Source organism: Takifugu flavidus, chromosome 3, assembly GCF_003711565.1.
Source record: "Takifugu flavidus isolate HTHZ2018 chromosome 3, ASM371156v2, whole genome shotgun sequence".
NCBI lineage: Eukaryota > Metazoa > Chordata > Actinopteri > Tetraodontiformes > Tetraodontidae > Takifugu > Takifugu flavidus.
The window spans coordinates 11068877-11083864 of NC_079522.1; the positions used below are offsets into that span (position 1 = coordinate 11068877).

Sequence of the window (14988 nt, forward strand, 5' to 3'; positions counted from 1 at the left end):
AGAGGAAAGAAAAAAAGCAGAAAGGTCAGCCGTGAGGTTTAAAAGCTTCTGAAATTCCATCCTGCTTTATCAAAACAGCTTTCCCTTCAGCATCATGAAGCTGACCTCGCTCCCTCCCTCCCTCCTCTCAATAACACACCAATTACATGTGGCCTTGTGGCGCAACACACAACAAACCCCCGCATGTCACGCAACTACAAAAATAACCTGCCGCCATGGAAAACTACAAGTACCGATCCCGGAGGTTAAAATGGAATTTTTACGGTTGGTGAAGGTTTTTCCGAACGAGAGACAGTTAAATCCAAGAAACTGATCCGTGATCAAACTGGGTGAGCTGGGAGGGGCTGGGGGGATTAGGGAACAAACCCAGGCGTCTGGGATGACACAGATTAGACAGAGGGGAAGATTAAACACCCAAAAACCTCCATCACCTCAACGTGAAGGAGCGCAGCGGGGAGAAAAGAGCTCAAACACACCAACACAACATTCAGAAATGAGCAAAATCAACCTCTGGATTTTCTGGGAACGAGCATTGCTCTGCAATTTTGCTGCTTTTCTGTGTTTATTTTCTCCTAAATTACATAGTCTTCTTCCTAAGGATGATATTTTGGACCCGAGTGGTCACAATATGACATTTTCATCATGAGCCTGTTGTAGCCTTGTTGTGATTGCAGCATTCAGGCTGTAAACACAAGTGCACTTAATGAGCAGCCAGAGCGGGATTATGACGCTATATTAGCATTTGTGTTCCAATACCAGCATCGGAGTTTCAACAGATCTTTGACCAACATTAACATTTCTAGTGTGTGTAAATCCAACAGGAACTGTTGCGTAAGAGTGGACCCGAGGCGGTTTTATTTCTGAAGCTCCTTTCATACAGAAGCATCTTTATAAAGAACAAAACACCGTGGCATCGTCTTCCTACAAAGACGAAGGTCACGGGCTGATAGAAATGCTGGCACTGATGTAAATTGCTGCTGAGCTCCAGCTCACGCAGACGTTGGCCACATTTCCCTAATGGCAGCCTGGAGGCAACTGCAGAGCCTGCTGGCAGCGAGCTGGGCAGCCGGAGCGAGGCTTCCTCAGCTGCCTCCACGGTGAGGAGGCAACAAACTGGAGATGGATTCCTCTTAAACAATCAATCATTTGGGTGACAAATATGGATTAAAGCCGGTTCTAGATCAGCTCTCATAAGTGACCTCTTCACTAATCTTCTTCTGCTCTACTTTCACAAATTCACCTCACTCAACCTCCTGATTTGGATCTAGAATCAGAATTCAACAGCCAGCTCCATCCAATCACGCACGCACACGCACACGCACGCACACGCAGAATTCAACCGGTCTTGCTGTGTTCAGCAGCAGCAAAACTGTTGCCTAGACGATGTTTTAAATCACCAATAATCAACACACGAGACAGCTTTAACCAGCATGGTGAAGAAAGAGAGGCTGGTGGATCCAGCCTCTGGAAACTCACTGGAGACAACATCTCCACATTCTGAGGTGTTTTGGCAAGTTGCTACTGACCGTGATCATGTCTCGTTAAACAACTTGTCTATTTACTTTATACACATGAACTCTTTTGCCAGCGTTTGGCATTTTCTGCCCCAAACTGAGATGAACAGGTTTAACATCAGTGGCCCCTAGAAGGTACTGAGGACTGGTCAGATACTTTAGGTTCAAAGTTCATTCAGGACAACCCTAAATAACTTGAGACAGAAATAGTGGGTGCAGCTGCTTAACTAACTTTACTTTAATGTAACTGAATCACTTTTCCGTCACAATTATACTGCACCTTCCACATCACTGACACGTCTGTTTTCAGAGATTCAACCATTATTGTCCATCACAGTGACTCAAAACATACAAACAAATAAAAGAAATAAAAGCCAGACACATTTAAACCAAGAAGTGTCTATTTTAGCTTGTTTGTTTAAACCAAAAAAAAATGTTATTAAAAAAGTCTCATTGGTTTGAATGTGGGTTTTTGTTTTTTCATCTTTGTGGCCTTGATGTTTTGAGCCTGTCACCATGGGATGGACAATAGAGCTGCTTGAATTGAATTGTGAATTGTGCAGAACATGAAGTAGAGCACAAACCAAATCAAACATCCCAACATAAAACAGCCCATGTTCACAGCTCATAGATTAAAACCTCCACAATCCACACGGAGACCAAATCCAAAGGTTTGAAGATGTCGAGTTCAGGGAGCAGTCGATTTCCTTCTGTCCGCTTCATTAGAGCTGCCCAGACTACCTAAAACGACCTCCTGATTCTGCAATCCCCAAACGGGCCGGGCTGTCACCCCCAGGGCGCTCATGTCTGTGTTGGCAGCACGCTGAGCCCGTCTGAACAGGACTGGAGGCGATGAGTTGGTCTCACCATCATCACCTGCCCAGAGGTTTGGGGGGTTTGACTCAGGTATCAGTGGCTGGTGTTCACAGGTACCAACAGTCTGGACCAGACACCTGGTGTCGGTCATCGCCCGTCTTTAATATTAACCAACTGTTGCTAGGAAACTCATCCAGCCGGCTATTTTGTAGCCATGCAACTGGGCACCAGGAGGAATCCATTCTGACATTTGTGGAAGCTAATTAGAGGTGGGGGGGAGTCGGAGGGATGTTGTGCACTTCAACAGCCAGACAGGCTCATTTCACCTGATATTTATACTCTTAATCCCAGCCTGAGATCACCAGTCGTTACCAGGGCGACTGGATGGACACATTTCTGCTAGCATGTCTCCTCCGTCAGTGGTCCCTCACGGGTGCTTCCTTTGCACACGCATCGATCGCCCTGGCCACATCTGGGTTTAATGACCGGCACGCTATGGCACTAATCTCATTCTGTGATGGGACGGAGGCCGGACGAGGCAGGAAACGCTAATGGCAACTGTCACTTTGTGCTAATCTGCCCGTCAGTGGTTTCTCATTTGCAACGTTTGACAGATAGGGGAAAGAAGAACACGGGGAAAATGTATTTTTCTGAGGAATTGAACAGCCCGTTCATGTCAGCGTGGCGTCTAATGTAAAACTATGAGCTCCGTAACAATAACATTTTCCTCTCCGATGATGTGAAATATTAGAACGCCCCCGGGTCTCGTCGGCTTTTCTCTGAATAGACACTCGCGGCAGCTCCGGTCTGCAGTTGTTCTTGGACCTACAATGACCCACAATCCAGCGGTTAGCTGGTTTAAACAGAGCCTTTTGTTTTTCCTTTTCCATCCACCCATCATCAGCAGCTGGACGTTCCTTGAACGCACCACGAAGGCCGATCGCAGTTTTTCTCCTGTGAATAAACCGATTGTAGCGGCGTTTCTGCCGGCTGACGTGATCTCAGCTCGGCGGGTGACAACAAGGAGCCATCTTGGGTCCTTAGAGATTAGAAATTGATGTTTCATAACATCTTCATGGTACCAATAAAATGCTGTTATGATATCTAATTCAGAACTTCCAGGCCGGTGGTGAGTTTGAGTCAGCTGGGATTTGGTGAATATATAGCAGGTACTGATGCTGGCGCGATCAGAGGGTGAGGAAGAGGAGGGCCGGTTGATGTCATAATCCTGCTCTGGATTATACGGCCATGTTTTATGAAAATGTTCTGTTTTCTCTTTTTAAGCCCTAAATGGGGGTCAGGGCGCTGGTGTTGGAAATAAATCAGCGGGGAACAATCAACAAGCAGGAACCTGATTCTCCTCCGTGTCCATGGAGCCCATGTCAGCTCGGCGGTGATGAACCGCCTCGTCAGACGTGGCGAGCGCAGTTAAAGTGTAACCTGGGGTGAAAATAAACACAGAAAAGTGCCTCGGTGGGCTCTGATCTGGGGTTGCCTTCAGGCACGAGTCAAAAGGTCAAAACGTGCGCGGGACGTATTACGCAACAGCTGAAAACTCCGTCACCGTTACGCAAGCGATCCAGCTCCAATCTCACGCCGACATCGTTACGTTGCAGCAGACTGCTAGCATGGCGATAATCCGCTACATCAGAAAAGCATCTGAACGGTGACTCCTCTCTGGCGGCTGATTGGTTATTTTTGTCTTACAGGCCAGTTGGCACGGCGACCGCCCCGTGCGACTGCTCTGCCTCCGTTTACAACCTGTGTTTGTTCAAGTTCAATCGTCACGGCGAGGCCGCTTTCTCCTGCCCGCAGGTGCTCCCAGGTCAACCTGTGTTCTCCAGGGATTACATCAGCGTCGGCACAATCGGGCTGAAACACGAGAGCGCGCTGTGGGCACGGCGCTGACGACAACAGCGGATACGCCGAGTCGGCGGGCTGAACAGAACACACGGGAGGGACGCGAAGTAGGTCACTCGAATACAAACGAAACCTCCACGCTGCACCAGAGCACAGGTGCTCAACAAAAAGCTGCGCGGACTCCTGACGACCACAACAGTCAGCTCCTGATGACAGCTAAATATCCCAACTCTAAAATCGAACGTTTCTCTGTCCATTATCGCGATCGCCGTGATGGCACCAGCCTCATGAACGGGGTTTATTCCACTGAGGGGCTCCAGGGTCCAGAACCCCCACCAGGGGGGCTTCAAACCAATCTCTTACAGTTGCCTTTGTTTTGGACGGTAGCTAGGCAGCTAGCACGAGCCTCGATTAGCCATAGCCCCAAAATAACCGCTTGGTCTGATACTTTTTCCGGAAAATGTAATGTGTATGAGTAATTTTAGCCCTTTAGTCAGCGAGCGTTTGAAAATAAAAGCCTTTGTCGTCTTTGTGGATGTTCCACAGCTCCCGGTTCAAACACCAAGCAACAACCCCGACAGAACCAGGCTCCAGCCGTGTTCTGGAGTTAATGATCTGCCTTTTACTGGTGTGGAGTCTGTAAAACTGAGGGGAGACCTGCGCTTCCTGCTGCGGGAACCGTGTTCTCAGCAGAGCGGCTTCTCTTAAACCTGCCGCAGCGCAGAGGACGGACCCTGGAAGTGGGTCGCCTGGTGGGCAGCACATCCGCCCGCGTGAACGGACTCCACGGCACCAGAGAGCCCCGCGAGATAAGAGTCTCTGCGTGGTGAAGTAGGCCCACTTCCACCTGCGCCAAAGGTCCCTGCTGGACCCATTACGCAACCACCCAAACACACGGGGGCGACCGCGGCTTGGGAGCTTGCGTAATGCGCCGTGAATCCCAGCGACATTTCCAGATGTGCACCGAGGGGCAACGAGAGCGGACAGCAGCGTGACTGATGCTGCCGCTTTGGGCCGTTTGCAGCGAGGAAACGGTCCGACACCGCCGCCGCCGCCGCCTCCCAGAAGTGAAACAGATGCTCTGCTGCCTGTCACATGATCAGAGCTCCAGATGCTGCAAACGTGCTCACACTGCATACAGGTGAAGGCAGACAAGGCCAGCTCACGCAGCAGGTCTGAGCACGTTCCACACATCTGGATCTGTCAGAACTCACGACATTTCACGCTCGCTCAATGCTCAACATGCAAATAAAGTCAATAAACGGAGCCGGGAGGCGTTCGCTTTCAAGCTAACAGCCACCAGGTGCCGGTGCTTTGAGAGTCCGTCCGCTTTGATGTCAGAGTTTGCTCCTCAAGTCTCCGGTTACCTTCGTTTTAAGAACGCTAACGAGAAAATGAAGATAGTGGAAGAAACAAAAGGAAGACTTCAGCGTGAGAGCGGGCCGGCTTCCCTCTGTATCAGTCCTGGAATGATCCTGGATCATGAGATAGGACAAAAAGTAAAAAATTGGAAGGATAATCTCCAAGATTATCGCTGACAGGCGGCGGCTTTGTTGTCAACACAAAGGCTCCCTGTATCCTCGCTCGCTATCTGTGAGTGTGGCTGCTCCCAACTGGGAGATGGGATGTTTGTGGTTGGTGTGAAGTGTCCTTAAACTCTGTGTACACAAGATGGGAGATCAGCTGATTTTTCACACCGGCAGAGGACAAAACGCAGTTTTTCTTCAGTCCCGTCCAAATATATTTGCGGCAAATCCTCGCAAAGCAAATAAAAACACCAATTTAAGGCAAAAAGGTCAGGATCCGGGAATAAAGGTGTCCTTTGTAGCTTGTAGAGCTTCTATCTCGGGATTCTGACAAGGACGTCGTTGACTTGAATAGTCCTGCAATTCCCTGATCTAATGAGGTCATTTTCAAGTATCTGCTGATGTCCATCCATCCATCCATCCATCCATCCATCCATCCATCCATCCATCCACCCACCCACCCACTACCGCTTATCCGGGGTCGGGTCGCGGGGGCAGCAGCCTAAGGAGAGAAGCCCAGACTTCCCTCTCCCCAGCTACCTCCTCCAGCTCATCCGGAGGGATCCCCAGGCGTTCCCAGGCCAGTCGAGAGACATAGTCTCTCCAACGTGTCCTGGGTCTCCCCGGGGGTCTCCTACCGGAGGGACATGCCCTGAACACCTCACCAGGGAGGCGTCCAGGAGGCATCCTGACTAGATGCCCAAGCCACCTCATCTGGCTCCTCTCAACGCGGAGGAGCAGCGACTCTGCTCCGAGCTCCTCCCGGATGGCAGAGCTTCTCACCCTATCTCTGAGGGAGAGCCCAGCCACCCTACGGAGGAAGCTCATTTCAGCCGCTTGTACCCGTGATCTTGTTCTTTCGGTCATGACCCAAAGCTCATGACCATAGGTGAGGGTAGGAACGAAGATTGACCGGTAAATTGAGAGCTTCGCCTTTCGGCTCAGCTCTCTCTTCACCACAACGGACCGGTGCAGAGTCCGCATTACTGCGGATGCCGCACCGATCCGCCTGTCGATCTCCCGCTCCATTCTTCCCTCACTCGTGAACGACCCCGAGGTCCTTGAACTCCTCCACTTGGGGCAGGATCTCCTCCTTTACCCGGAGAAGGCACTCCACCTTTTTCCGGTTGAGAACCATGGCCTCGGATTTGGAGGTGCTGATTTTCATCCCAGCCGCTTCACATGCGGCGGCAAACCGATCCAGTGATAGTTGGAGGTCACGGGCCGATGACGCCAACAGGACCACATCATCTGCAAAAAGCAGAGACCCGATCCTGAGGTCACCAAACCGGACCCCCTCAACACCACGACTGCACCTAGAAATTCTGTCCATAAAAGTCACGAATGGAATCGGTGACAAAGGGCAGCCCTGGCAGAGACCAACCCTCACTGGAAACGAGTTCGACTTACTGCCAGCAATTCGGACCAAACTCTGGCACCGATCGTACAGGGAGCGGACGGCCCGTATCAGCGGGCCCGACACCCCATACTCTCAGAGGACCCCCCACAGGACCCCCCGAGGGACACGGTTGAATGCCTTCTCCAAGTCCACAAAACACATGTGGACTGGTTGGGCAAACTCCCATGCACCCTCAAAGACCCTGCTGAGGTCTGATCTGCTGATGTTGCACTTCAAATTCCTCAACAATGGTTCAACCACTGTTCCATCAACACCACACCTGACAGGTGGATCTGGGGATCCCCGATGGATCTCTGATGGATCACTGCATGCTCAGCAGAATCACACCGTTGGAATTTCATCCCGACACCCCCACACCCGCCCAGAGAGCCCAGTCCAGTCCCTACCTTCGATGGCGATGACGTGCTCCCGGATCTGGTTCTGCAGCTGCGGCTCGTCCACCTGCTCCAGCAGCTCGTAGATGGAGTAGATGTTCGGGTGCACGGACTCGAACCTCTGGATCTCGGCTCGGATGGCGGCCGAGTTGGCCAGATGCTGCTGGTAGTTCATGGCTCCAACTCCCAAAATGGACCAACCCCCCCGGCGGGTGGTTTAGGGTCGGGGAGGGTCGCAAAAGTGGAGTGTGTGACCTCCAGAGATGAGCCTCCGCTCAGGCTTTCTCCTTTCTCTGGGAGCTCGAAAGTTTGTCGCTATAAACCGTTCAACATTTAAATCCCCCGGAGGGGAAAGTCCCGAGGCAGAAATGGGTTTATCCAATTTTTCATCCCCGGTGCTGTTCTGGTGGAGGCGACCAACCTGCTGCTACTGCGCGGAGAGGGCAGCGCTTCCCCGGGGCGTCCCGCTTCCCAGTTCCGATGTGGCGACAGATGTGCGGCAGTTAAGGCGACGCTTCCCCATCTCCTCACGGCTCGTGTGAGATTAAGACGCCTGCAACGGTTCGGTTCGACGCAAAAGAGCGTTTACAGCCACTTGTAATCATACCTGGAGATGGATAAAAATGGCCTTGTTGCTAGGTGGCTATATTAGCCGGCTAAGGCTAGCTAAACTAGCTGTAGCTTCCAAGCCGGGAGAAAAGGGGGGAAACTCGTTTTTTCGGCAGCAAAAGTTGGTTCCGGAGAGCCGCTTGGCCGGGATTCAAAGCCTCGGTGTGGAGGGTAAAGCGGCCATTTTCGGGAATCTGAGAATACTGACAGCGGAGCGGCTCCAGAAACACTCCGCTGGACCGTGGTCGGTCCTTAAGGTAACTGTTCCCGTTCGTTGTTTTGTCTCCGCTCCAGGACCAGCTGCGCAAAAGCTCCGGCTCACAACGGAAACACAGGCGCGGAGGAGCCCGCACGGTTCCGAAACCAATCCAGGTGTCTTAAATGAGGCGTATATTACAGGGAGGTCCCGCACACGGAGCGCAAACACGCCGCCGTTCCCTCTCCCAGCGCTGTGTGGTCCATCCCGTGTCGGCTGCAGCTCACTCCCCGGTCAGGAGCGTCATTACCCTTCGCTGTTTCCCCCTCTTCCGCCCGGAGCGTCAAGGCACGGGAGCAACCGCGCCGCTTCCGCTGAGCCGTTTCTCAATAAAAAACGTCAACTACACTTTAAAACAACAAAAAAACTCAGCTTCATATCTTTGAATGTGCGGTAGGAGGGGGTGACAGGATACCTTCAGAGTGGTGCCGGGGGGCCCTTGAGCAAGGTGGGGACCCTGCCTTCAACCATATGCAGCTGGGAGAGGCTCCAGCCCCCTCCCCCCAGGACCCTGGAAGGGATCTATCAGACAGGGAAAAGAACATTAACATATCCATCCATCCGTCCATCCATCCATCCATCCATCATCCATCCATCCATCCATTATCCATCCATCCATCCATCCATCCTCTACCTTATCCGGGGTTGTGACACAAACATAAAAATAGACATATATACTGTATATATTTTAAAAAACAACAAACAAAAGGACAGAAACAGATAACAACAACAAGGAGTTTTAGAGTCAAACAGATGAGGGGGTGTATTATTATCTACCTAAACATTCCAGCACGGCGGTGCGAGGCAACGGGATGCTGCTGGGATTTATCTGTGGGAAATGCATTTTCTTTTTACTTCAGTGAAACTTTTAGCCTTCCAATCATTGTAAGTAGATGGCTAAGTGTGTGTGTGTGTGTGTGTGTGTGTGTGTGTGTGTGTGTGTGTGTGTGTGTGTGTGTCTCAGCTGACTGTTTTAAAATGCACCCACCTGAATGAGAGGGATGCATCTGGTGTTTCAATTTATTGTATCCTCAAGTGTTTCCTGGGTATTGATAACATTGCTTCCAGTTTATGGCTTTAAATGATGACGACTGACGTGTCAGGATGTAGCTGGTCATCTTTGCAGTTAAGAGGATTATCCAAAATATGTACTGTAAGCCAATAATTGTGACGTATGGACTCCTTGACACTTCACTCAGATTTAATATATGTCACATGTAATCTTGATTTAAAGGCAAAGGCCGTCTGTGTCAAAACTACAAACAAAGTAATTAACAGTAAATAACCTTTAAAAAAAAACGTGTCAACGACTGCAGTTATTTGATGCTTTTATTTTATAGAGCTGCCAGTTTCCGGTGTTCACGGTGTGCGCGGCGCGAGCTTGACCGCGCGATCATGAAGCGGGTCACCGTCGCGCCAGCGCGGCGCAGCAGCGACTGCACGACTCACTTTATTCCTCTGATTTTCTCCCCTTGCTTCGCAAAGATTTGAGCAATTCGGACATTGAATTTCAACGGCTGGTCATTTATTTTCGCACGTTCACATGGAAAACACACATTTGCACCTTTCCTGCGCTCCACAAACGCAGATTTGCCAGTGGTGGAGCCTCTGCCAGGTCTATTGTGTTGAAGCTGGCACTTTCTCTCCATCCAGCAGCAACAAGTGAACAATGGCTTTCTTCTTCTTGCCCGTGCTCATCGCCTTGATGCAGCACTCATGTTCCCCCAGACTAAAGAGTGTTTCTGTGCCATCCTCCACAAACTCCCCCTGAGGAGACAGACGGACAATAAAATCAAGAATAAAGTTTCCCAACCGTCTCTCTGAATATATCGGTCTGACGTTTCTTACCGTCGTCTCCATTTTCTGCCCGTTGCACCAAACATCCATCGTGTCTTTTTCTGTCAGAGAAGAAGAATCAACAAGAACAACCTGTGTCTGATCTTCGTCCTACCTTAAATAAGATCTGATTCAATGTTTGGCCTCAGCAGGTCCCCCCCCCAACTCACCGAGGACCACCCTGCAGTCCTGCCCGTCCACGTTGAGGAGCCAGGTGCTGGTGGTCTGGGCCCGGTCATGGGTGAACCTCTGCAGACTCTTGCCGTCCACCTCCAGCGAGTACTCGTAGGCGAAGCCGCCGACAGCCTCGATCTTTATGGTGGCTTTGGTTTTGCTGCTCCCCACGACAAACGTTTCCTTCCCAACCAGCTTGAACATCCAGTCTTTTCTGATGACTTCCTGTGGGCGGTGGCGTTTGACATCATCATGAGGATCAAGTGTTTTAATCTTAAGCTAAGCTAATGACTACATGCTTGTCCAAGTTCAAGGCTGCGAGGGGGGCGATGGGATCGTGTTTGAGCACAATTTCTGGCATTTTTCGTCAGCTTTAGAGGGTAAACTTTGACCTCACCTGTCCGTTGACACAGACCAGCCTTTTCCCGGTGGTGGTTCCATGGGAGAACTGGATCCTGTGAACGCCGTCGCTCAGATCCAGGTCCCACGCGGCCACCAGGTCTCCGCTCAGCATCACCGACACAAGCAGGAGCTTCTCCAGGCAGCAGCAGCAGTGTGCAGGGTGTCGGCTCAGCAGCAGGTGCATTAATGTAAGAGGATTACAGCCGGATCAGTTCCCCGACATTTCCAACAACATTCCCATGTGAAACATCCGAACACGGGAACATCTGCTGGAACATCACAGGCCACCACTGGAACAAGAGCAGGAAGAGGATTTATGGTGCTTTTGTAATCAAAGGGAAGCAGAACAAAAACAAAGAAGGTTGGGAAGGTGGTGACAGGGAAGAAAAGCGGCAGCGCAGGGAAAATCTGCATCATGAATCCAGACAAACGTCTGGGAAAATAAACTTCACCAAAGCAGCATCTGTTATCCTTTCATATTTGTAACAAAATACTTGGAGCAAAATTTAAACAAAAATACAACTTTTCAACTTTTGATCCGGGGCAAAACAAAGTATTCCAAGAAGACGTTCTGCTGGTCGGACCAGTTCCTCCTGAATCAGAACCATCAGGAAGCAGCGAGGACGTCGATCCTGTCAGGCTGACGACAGGATCACTTTTTTTCTTCACGTTCCAGAACTGATAAGACCAGTTTCACGCTCCAGGCACTTTAACGGAGGGCCATAATATTTGGATTTAATGTAGTGTAACTACGTGTTTTCACACAAAAATCCACAAAAAATTATAACATCTTTAAACACCTGTACTTGTGATTGGGTAAAAAAGTTTAACAATTTTCTTTTTTATAAATCTGCCTTAAATTTTTGTAGGACAAAATTAGTTTGATGAAAAGATTTTTTTATATTAATTTACTCGTTTGCCCCAAAAAGTTTGAACTTTTCGCGAACTAAAAATCCAAATGTAGCTCAGAGACGCCCCCTAGTGGGCAGCTGTAGCAGTCACACAGCTCTTTGTTGCAGAGAAAATCCAGTTTCTCTTTTCCATAGGTCTTTCTTCGTATTTACATTATCACCAGGAATATATTTATATATATAACCTAGATTAAACATCTCTCAAGCAATATTGTTTGTGTTCAAACATTAATATTTAATGTTGTGTACTTGTTTTTGTGTCATAAATACTATTTTTAACTATTACATTTTTGATGAGAAATTGAATGTATTTCAACAAAGAGATGGACGAGCGTCGGTGGTCCGTGCGTGTTTTATTATCAAACATAACCAGAGTCTCTCTGACATCATAAATACAAAAAAAACCCAAAAAAACTGCACGATTTAAAAAGATGACGACGACGATGGAATGTTTGTCAGAGAAGTGAAGGGTGAGACGGACGAGTGTGCGGAGGGGTGAGAAGAAACAATAATACTGAGATGGACAGAAACAAACGGACAACAGGTCAAGGCACAAACGATCAACCATCAGAATTCCGCGAGCGGCCCAAAGTGGACGAGGCCTTGGCGCGCTCCGATTTGGCGTGCTAGGACTGCTAAAGCTAACGATCCGTCAGGGCGTGGCCGGGGCCCCCGCACTTTCTGCCGCAAGGCATCAAGTTGATCACAAACAGGAAGTGAAAGCTGGAAGTGCGCCAAGGTCACCTGACAGCTTCTAAACGATGATGGACTTTGTGATAGTTTCATTCTACAGATGTGCAGAAAAACAACATTCTTGGATATTTTGAGAAACATAAAACACACGTGCAGGTGGGGAAACGCAGCTTTAGCGGCTGTCTGTAGCGTAAATGTGCAGCGGATCGGCGCTGCCGCCTGGGGGGGGCAGTCCGGAGACCGCTTAGGTTCACCACGTCTTTCTTTGGCACTTTGGCGTTAAAGGATGCAGCAGCGCTTCTTCTTTTTCTTCCCGCTCGGACCGTTTTTGTCTTTGCTCTCCGCCATCTTCTTCTTGCGGACCTCGCGCATGAGGTCAAAGAAGACCTGTGTGCAGAAGAAAGAACCCTGGAGATGAGAAAGCTACCACGCCAACCATCAGAACGCCCATCGATCCTCAATTTTCCATCAATATGAGTGAAAATTCCAACCCCGGGGTGAAGAATCAGTGCTAATCTGGATTCTGATGATCATTAGAAACCCCAGAACCAGGAGAAACATGCCAGAACTCAGCTTTGTTGCGTACCTTGTCCACATTGGCTCTGGTCTTGGCCGACGTCTCCACATACTGCACCCCCCACTCGCCCGCCTTGGCCGTGGCCTCATCCGCGGAAACCTGCCGTCTCTCCTCCAGGTCCGATTTGTTTCCCACCAGGAGCAGCGGGATGGCCTCCTCCTCCTTCACCCGAAGGATTTGCTCCCTGAGCGTGAAGATTTTACACAAACGCGCATAAATGAGCAACACTCCCAGCATCCTAACATGGAGTGCCCGGTCAGCTGACCTAACCACACCAGGACGTTGACACGATGGAGTGAATTAAACTGAGACCTTTTGAAAATGGTGATTTACATTTACGCTGCCGGCTGCTTGTGGCCGAGTTCAGCTCTGAGCTACAGCGGAAGTTTCCGTTAGCCTGAACCAGGACGTTCAACGGTCGTTTACATTTACGAGCTCAGCAGCTGATCTGCGCGTGACCACCGGTTGTCTTCACACCTGAACTCCGATGTTGCCGTAAAGGACTCGTGCTCCGTGATCGAGAAGACCAGCAGGAAGCCTTCGCCGCTGCGGAAGTAATTATCTCGAATGGCAGCGTAGTCCTCTTGGCCCGCCGTGTCCAGGATGTCGATCTGAACGTCCTCGCCGTCCAGGACCACTTTCTTCCTGTAGCTGTCCGCCTTTGTGGGCTCGTAGTCCTCCACAAACTGGCAACGACACAAAAGCCGTCAGGAAGGAGAGACAGAGGTGTCCTCTGCGGAGGCGCAGGCCGGCGGTCTCACCTCGTCGTACATGAACTGCAGCGTGAGCGCAGACTTCCCCACGCCGCCACTGCCCACCATGATCACCTTATGAAGAACCAGAGAGGTCTGGCCCTTGTTCTTGCCGGAGGCCATGATTCTGGCCTGCAGAGACCAGCGGGATCAGATGCAAGAACCCACAGGCAGAAGAAAAAACTAAAACACAAAAATAAAGAAAAGAATCCTCCAAACATAAGCTCCTGACCTTTCAAAAACTAGCTGATCAATGTCATGAATGTGGAATTACAATGACTCGAATAGACTGCTGGAATGCGTGCAAAACTCGACCTATTGCCAGGCTGCTGTTGTTTACCCTTAAACATGTGTTGCTAGCTGCAAGGACAGAATGAGGGCAAAACATTCGCCAAGGAAAACATCATTCTTGCGAATCGGTTCTGGCTGCAAAACGCGTAATAAAGACTTGTTCTGTGCACTGGGCTACAAAGATAAATAAGGAATAAAATAAGAGTGCGTGCGGTTGTGAAAAAAGGGGAAGTATATTTCATCCTGTTAACACAAAGCTTCCTCTCTTTCTACCCAGCTGACAGTTGGAAAAAGAGTTTCTACACCACAGCTTTAGCTCTTCCCGGTTGCCGCCTTCGGCAGGATAATCCGCTCTGATTGGATAAAAGGACAAGTCCGACTCATTTGGGCTCTTCCTATTGGCTGTTGGGCCTGTCCATCACAGGACAGATAGCAGAGACAGTGGTATGACAATAGATAGCGCTTTCTGTGCCCTCAGGGGAATGCACTGTAAACGACAACAAAGTGCCTGGTGGCGGAGCAGAAAACAGGTCCGGGCGGCTAAAATTATACGGCAAGTGTCTTGTGACTCACCTGCTAACGAGTTTTTCCGTGATTCGCCGAGGAATTCTCCATACACCGACACACGCTCAACTTTCACAAGTTGAGTCTCTGCCCCACCTTGTTCCTCGGAGCCGAACGAAGATCGTGTTTACTTAACACGACAGCTCACTTCGTAGCAGGGACGTGCGTACGTGAGTTGCTCAGTTACCCTGAGGGCATACGACGCATTCTTGTTATCAATCTACAAAAATATTACCAATCGGCCATAGCATCATTAAATATGTCAGAACGAAAAAAAGAATAAACAGCTTTGCTTAAAAAACAAAAACAAAAAGAAGGACGACAAATACGACAAGGTGACGAGTGAGAGCTCCTACTTTTTAGCTAATCTCCTACAGGAGCCAGACAACATTAAACAGGATGTGATGTCACGG

At 49.7% G+C, this 14988-nt stretch overlaps 3 protein-coding genes across 5 annotated transcripts in view; all 3 read right to left on the bottom strand.

Moving 5' to 3' along the window:
- The window catches only part of agap1 (ArfGAP with GTPase domain, ankyrin repeat and PH domain 1), an 83783-nt gene extending 75126 nt beyond the window's left edge, over nucleotides 1-8657 (bottom strand). For both annotated transcript variants that reach the window (XM_057028821.1, XM_057028820.1), the window contains exon 1: nucleotides 7523-8657. In XM_057028821.1, the coding sequence (XP_056884801.1) occupies nucleotides 7523-7685 (163 nt within the window). In that variant the 5' untranslated portion in view covers nucleotides 7686-8657. The remainder of the gene's footprint in view (nucleotides 1-7522) is intronic.
- A 1029-nt stretch (nucleotides 8658-9686) lies between these two features.
- On the bottom strand, nucleotides 9687-11919 carry LOC130523468 (fas apoptotic inhibitory molecule 1-like). Its single transcript, XM_057028824.1, has 4 exons — nucleotides 10783-11919; nucleotides 10382-10610; nucleotides 10224-10273; nucleotides 9687-10142 (listed from the first exon to the last, which is right to left on the bottom strand). Exons 1-4 carry the CDS (start codon nucleotides 10969-10971, stop codon nucleotides 9993-9995), a joined length of 618 nt encoding a protein of 205 aa, XP_056884804.1. The 5' UTR covers nucleotides 10972-11919; the 3' UTR covers nucleotides 9687-9992.
- Nucleotides 11920-12034: 115 nt separating this feature from the next.
- On the bottom strand, nucleotides 12035-14741 carry LOC130523469 (ras-related protein ralB-B-like). 2 transcript variants are annotated; one of them, XM_057028826.1, is made up of 5 exons: nucleotides 14585-14741; nucleotides 13730-13852; nucleotides 13446-13654; nucleotides 12978-13152; nucleotides 12035-12778 (listed from the first exon to the last, which is right to left on the bottom strand). In XM_057028826.1, exons 2-5 carry the CDS (start codon nucleotides 13841-13843, stop codon nucleotides 12671-12673), a joined length of 606 nt encoding a protein of 201 aa, XP_056884806.1. In that variant the 5' UTR covers nucleotides 13844-13852; nucleotides 14585-14741; the 3' UTR covers nucleotides 12035-12670. The 2 variants fall into 2 exon arrangements, with proteins under 2 accessions (XP_056884806.1, XP_056884805.1); XM_057028825.1 differs by having other exon boundaries at nucleotides 13730-13903; nucleotides 14585-14735.
- Between the last annotated feature and the right edge of the window lie 247 nt (nucleotides 14742-14988).

Coding starts and splice junctions, on each gene's coding strand:
- LOC130523469 (XM_057028826.1), bottom strand. CDS start 13,843: ATGGCCTCCGGCAAGAACAAGGGCCAGACCTCTCTGGTTCTTCATAAG. Junction 13,655..13,729: donor TGCAGTTCATGTACGACGAG/GTGAGACCGCCG, acceptor TGTCGTTGCCAG/TTTGTGGAGGACTACGAGCC. Junction 12,779..12,977: donor CCAGAGCCAATGTGGACAAG/GTACGCAACAAA, acceptor TTCTGCACACAG/GTCTTCTTTGACCTCATGCG.
- LOC130523468 (XM_057028824.1), bottom strand. CDS start 10,971: ATGCACCTGCTGCTGAGCCGACACCCTGCACACTGCTGCTGCTGCCTG. Junction 10,611..10,782: donor TGGTCTGTGTCAACGGACAG/GTGAGGTCAAAG, acceptor CACCGCCCACAG/GAAGTCATCAGAAAAGACTG. Junction 10,274..10,381: donor GGACTGCAGGGTGGTCCTCG/GTGAGTTGGGGG, acceptor CTTCTCTGACAG/AAAAAGACACGATGGATGTT.